A 6,000-nucleotide genomic window follows, 5' to 3' on the forward strand; every position below is an offset into this window, starting at 1 on the left:
ACATATTAAGCATTTCTCCTTTTATTATATTTTTGGTTTTATTTCATAAGTAATGCAGCATTGACTAATAGTTGTTGTACTTGCTAATTCAAATGTTCAGCTAACCAAAGAGGAGCTACTGCAATTTTCTGAAGAGGAAATAGAAGAAATCTCAGAAGATATCCGTCTTGAGTGTACTAGGTATTTGACCAATATTTTCTATTTCACCTTATAATGATCACGGAAAAAAGAAAAAATTATTTCAATTTAGTATTTTCATCATATGGGTATTGTCGTTAAATTTTAATTTTAGACCATGATGTGTCGTATGACCTGTTTCAGGTTTGGTACTGTCAAATCTGTGAATATTGTAAGATGTAATAGCGAGGGAGATAACATTACGAATATCCAAACAGAGAAAAATGGTAATTCAGAGAGTTGTTTGCCAGATGCTAGCAATACTGAAAATCAATCTGAATCTTTAAAGGTCCAAGAGATTAATGTTGTTGAAGGTACAAAGCCAAATGGAAGAGAATTGAAAGATGTTGACCTAGGCATTAAAGATACTCTCTTGGAAGAAAATGAATCTCGTGAGCAGCAGATGGCAAACAAGATGGATGCAACTGATACTGCAAATAATAATTTAATTGACATTTCTACTGAACCAGCCCAGGAAATGCAAGAAGACAGTAAAGCTGCTGGAGATCATGAAATGTCTTCGACCAATGAACTTCCCGAGAATAGTGTAACACCACAAAGTGTTCATGGTTCAGAATCAGGGAAAAGCTTGGAACCTGATATTAAGGTGCAGGTGGGAAGAGATGAGACAGAGACTGGTTGTTTAGATCCCAACAATGTGCATCATCAAATTACTGTAGTTGTAAAGAATGACGAGTCTCAGTCATCAAGAGACTCAGAGTGCCTAGAAGAGGCAAGTGTCTTTGTAGAATTTTCAAGAGAAGAAGCTAGTTGCTTGGCAGCACATACTTTAAATGGACGTCAATATGGAACCCGAAAGGTCATAGCTAGTTATGTTCCTGACATTGTATACCAGAAGAGATTTCCAAGAGGTAGTCTTAGATAAGGGAACACAGATTTTGTCATCTATGCAAAGATATTCTGGTCTAATGCATGTAGCAAAGGTTTATAATTTAGCCATTGTTGAAAGTGAAGTATTTGACGTGTGCATTCAGTATCTCTTGGCAATGCATGAAGATTGTATGTTTATTTTGTGCTTCCATTTGATGAGACGGAAGAAATAGAAAATTATCAATTTAACCTCACCTTGTATGCATATGATTCAAAAAACATTATCATTGTATCATAAACATTGGTTTTTCTATCAGTTATACGATTCTCAAAGTGAGAGCTGAAAGAGTGTTTTCCAAAATGTTACTTTTTGGCATTGCGTACTGCGCAAGCTGGAGAAAAGATTATAGTGGTGCATTGAAACTACTATGAAGTGGACAGTACAAATTAAATATGGCTAGTTTAATGCAAGTATTAATATTAATCCTCATAAATATAATGCTTCACAGGAAGAAAAGAGGAAATGAATCTCAATATTTCATCATACAAATGGGTGACATTTTCTCTTAAATCCGACTTGAAATTCATTAATATATCCTTTTTTCTAATATTTTTGTTAATGAATCCGAGTTTTTGAAGATTACTATCATATAAGTGAAGAGCTGGAAGTTCTAGTTTGGGTGATAGGGTCATGCAAGTAATAACAAGAAACTTAATGCCATAAATTTCCATCATTTATAATTATTCTAGGGTGCATCAGAGGCCTATTTTTCAGGGCCTTATATAAATAAAAGATGCCAGTAATTTATTGCAAATAACAAAATTCCATTTTTTGATAAAAAAGAATGAAATTAGTACTGTATCATGCTATCTATGCAGATTTATAATAAGCTTGTTTTAACTCTCAAAGTTTGCTGTGGTTTTGCAGATAGATCTCCAGCATTTCTGATCCCTTGTTTTCAAATTACATGTACAATGTTTCGTTTATTAGTACTTATGTATGATGTATGGTGTAAGTTTTTTCTTCCACTCCCAAGTGTTTGTTTTTCTTACTGTTTGTTTTAACTCTTGAAGTTTGCTGTGGTTTTGCAGATAGATCTGCAGCATTTCTGATCCCTTGTTTTCAAATTACATGTGCAATGTTTCGTCTATAAGTACTTACGTATGGTGTCAGTTTTTTCTTCCACTCCTAAGGGTTTGCTTTTCTTACTGTCATCTTACATTCCTTCCATCCATTGAAGTGCTAAAATACTACATCCAGGAACATGAAGCTAGCTCGAATGCTGACACTGTTTGTCTGCGACAGAAATCTGTCATGTGACCCCTTCTAATGTAATGCTGCTATTTCATATGAAATGAATTAGAAAATAAAAATGGTTAAATTCTCGGGTACCCCTACGCTATTCTTGCAACGAGCTCTGATGTATGTAATGAAGAATGTGTCATTATTTTAACATGTTCCATTTGGATGATTTTGAGTGGGACTGAGGCAATGGCACCACCACTGATGAAAGTATGCTTTCTTAAAACAGATAGTAACTCTAGAAAACAATTCAGACCCCAGTTTCTGTAGATGGCTAATTCCTTGTGAACTAGGCTAACCTGGTAAGAGAGATTATGGCTTCGAGTTCTAGGTGGTCCATAATGGTTTAATATGGTATTGACCAATATAAGCAAATTCAAAATATAGCATACAGGCCCCTGCCCTGCTTTGGGTCATCGGGGCTGGGTCTGCAGACGGCCCCTGCTTGAAAGCCATCCATCCGTGACCAAGAAGCCACTGCCCTACAATAATATGAAGGGAGGGCCTTCACAGGCATTAGTGCCCAACTAGCTTGCTTACCCTTCAGATATAGCGGGGTGGGGGTAGGGCTTGAACTAACCTGCTTTAGCTCTTTCTCGCCAACAGCCCTATATTATCTATCAGGCATTCCCACCGCCCTAATAGATAGTAGTTTTACAAATTGAAATAATTTGAGCAGCACACTTTTATTTGAAATGGAGGGAGGACTGTCGAACTGATGAAGAGAGACCTCATCCTCGAGAATTGATCTGTAATTTCTGGACTTTAATGCTTGTATAGATAAAGCACACAAAGGAACGGATGGTGTTACTTGTATTTGAATTAAATGTTTGTTAGAGAAAAGGCAGAGTGAAGAAGTAATAATCATAGAAAATCTTTATTGATGAAAAATCCAGCTTTTATAGTGGCAACTGCAACTCCAACAAGATATTATAACCATTATGCAAGCATGATGAGATATTTTGGGAGTAATTTTATCCCTTGCAATCCAAGGTAGGTTGTACAGGCTAACCTGTCTAGATCCAAGTGAGAGCACTAATATGAGTTAGAACATGGTACTGATGATGGTTATTGAAGAAGAATGAGGAGGATAACCCAAAGAAAATAATAAGTGGCGAGGGTACCTAGACCAAATCTAAAGATATTAATTATTGTGTACGTTGTGGTTATTGGTGTTGCATTGTTTCTTCCTTGAAGCAGTCAAAGGTAGAGGAAAAACAAAGACGTTGGGCATTACAAGGTACATTCTTTAGTTTTTTGTGGAGAAAAAAGGCAACGATCCAAAACATAATAAAGTCACAATCTATTAAGTGTAGTATTTCAACTTTGAGGGTCAGCATAGCTTGATTAGGAATGCAAAATCATTTTGGGAACTCGAGATTCTTTCGGAGATACACTAAGATGCTAAAGATGAAGGCAAATATAAGTGATATGATTGAGTGGAATACTACAGCTTATGAAGATGACATATACTACGAAGTAGTATTTTTGTAGAAACATCTGTGGATTGCCAACATTGAGGATATTAGTAAGGGGAAGTACATGCTGCACCCTTACTCTTAGTGTAAACAAGAACATATGATAGCCGTCTTGTGATTAGTGTATATATATGAGGGAGAGGTCAGTTTTCATCACATTGTATATATAGTTAAGGCAGCCCTTTTGAAATGACTTTTATTCTCAAGTAATTGTAAAACATTTCCTCTTGTATAAGTTTCTTGTTCATTTATTTCAGTACACGTTATGATTGCAACTCCCTATTTAGAGAGACATTGTCCTCAAAAGCTTAATCAGGTATTAAGTGAAAACAAGCTTCCCCACCTATTCCTTTAAGAACCATTTGGCATGCCTTTTCATCTTCCCGTAAATTCCAAATTTTTATTCTATTTTTCAACACTAGTCTTGAAGATTAGCTTTGTTTTCTACTGCAAAATTCTTCATTGAGAGTAGTATTTGCTTTAGCGGGGTGTCAGTGATAAACGTTCCATTTGATGTAGGTACGCAGTTCTTTGAGGTACTTAATAGGTACATCCTTATCTTACAAGTCTATGTCAAGTAATTGAGAATGTCATCACAATACTATGGTGTCAACCTATAAACATTGTCCTATGTCTTGTTTGCAATACCACTACTTGACTTTACTAGTTAGTCTTCTTGTAGTGCCTCTCGTGGTTACATTATGCTTTGTTTCATTTTGATCCTAGTTAGACCTTGTCATCATTTGTGATTTTGTATAATGTGATTAGATACTTGCATAATGTGATGCATTTGATTACAATACATTATATTGGCTCTATCAATATCATTGCTAAGTTAGTTGCTAGATTATACTTGGTACTTACAGTTTTAATCATATTTCTAATGATGATTATCATGTGATGTGATGCCTTTATGATGGTATTTGGTGTATTTTACATCCAAAAACATCAGACTATGATTTATCAAGATGATTATTACAAATTTCTTGTTATATTCTACCTTTTATGTTGATGGATATTTTATTCAGATTTGCACTGCTATAAATAATCTTAAAAATAATCTTGTATTGTCATAAATTATTATTTAACATTTTAATTTAAATGGGATGCTATATTATGACGTACATTGAATTTGTGGGGAGTCGTGTTTTTTATTCTTTGTTTTTGGTTCTTTCCATTGTGTGGTGCATTTTTGTCAGAACACATCCATTATTCAATTAAATTTTTATTGTTTGATGTCAATTATTTGTGGGATGTATTATTTGTGTTTACCCATATGTATGAGTTATTTCCATGCTTGTTTGGGCTTTTAGGTTTACACTATGCTTTTGTATTATCAAACTTTGAATTTTCTTGTAGTTACGTTGCTCAATTTTCAATGCGCCTAGAATGAAAATTTTATTGGACTAATTGCTTTTATTTGTTTGAGAACCAATGGGTTTGCCCCTGATAGCCTAGTTTGAAGTTTTGAATCTTTAGCAAATTTTGAAGGCTTGTTAATGGTGGTGAATTTTGGGACTTAATTTAAGTACATTTATGTGACTTACATTTTTATACTTTGAGACTGTAAACTAATCTCATGTTTGTGCCATTGCCTATCCATGTGTGTTGATATCAAATCCACCTTGGAATTTGTGCTCTTGAATCCATGCTCTTGGCAAGGAGGCCAGGTGAGTGTGCCTTGTGCATGAGTATTTGTCATTTTGTTTTCCTTTTTGGCTCTTGTTTGATGCTTGATTATAGATTACATCTTAATCTATTGATGTTTTCAAGACCACATCACTAGTTCAATTGAGTGTCCTTTAGCTTGGGAGTGAGCTTAAGCCTTGTGTTTTATGGTCTGTTTTGATAGTCATTTCTTGTATTACTATATATTTTCCATTGTTGTGTGAGGCCATTTGCTATGTAGGTGCATGGTGTTGAGATCACATTCAAGAATGTAGTTTAGTTATCCCATGCAAAGCTTCGAGTGACTTGAACTCTAGGTGAGTCTCATTATCCCCCATTTTGTTGAATCTCTTATTGCATTGTGTTATTGCTTGAGCAATGCTTTTTATTGATTGATAGGTGTAGTGTACAAGGTTGTAGTGGTTCTTCAAGTTGAGATGAGATAAAAAGGGGCCCTAGCGCTACCCTTGGTAGAGTTATTTATAATGACTCATAATTGTAATAGTAAATGGGGGGAAAACAAAGATAAGCTAACATTTGTAC

The 6,000-nt window shown here is 34.9% G+C and overlaps 1 protein-coding gene across 3 annotated transcripts in view; it reads left to right on the plus strand.

Moving 5' to 3' along the window:
- LOC149529168 (RNA-binding (RRM/RBD/RNP motifs) family protein) overlaps positions 1-1,354 on the plus strand; it is a 164,034-nt gene extending 162,680 nt beyond the window's left edge. For all 3 annotated transcript variants that reach the window (XM_089810470.1, XM_089810468.1, XM_089810469.1), the window contains 2 exons: positions 101-180; positions 322-1,354. In XM_089810470.1, the coding sequence (XP_089666596.1) occupies positions 101-180; positions 322-1,063 (822 nt within the window). In that variant the 3' untranslated portion in view covers positions 1,064-1,354. The remainder of the gene's footprint in view (positions 1-100; positions 181-321) is intronic.
- The last annotated feature ends 4,646 nt before the right edge of the window (positions 1,355-6,000 follow it).

The sequence above is a fragment of the Cupressus sempervirens genome, chromosome 11 (assembly GCF_028749045.1).
Source record: "Cupressus sempervirens isolate cs-2001-9-10 chromosome 11, ASM2874904v1, whole genome shotgun sequence".
Lineage (NCBI taxonomy): Eukaryota > Viridiplantae > Streptophyta > Pinopsida > Cupressales > Cupressaceae > Cupressus > Cupressus sempervirens.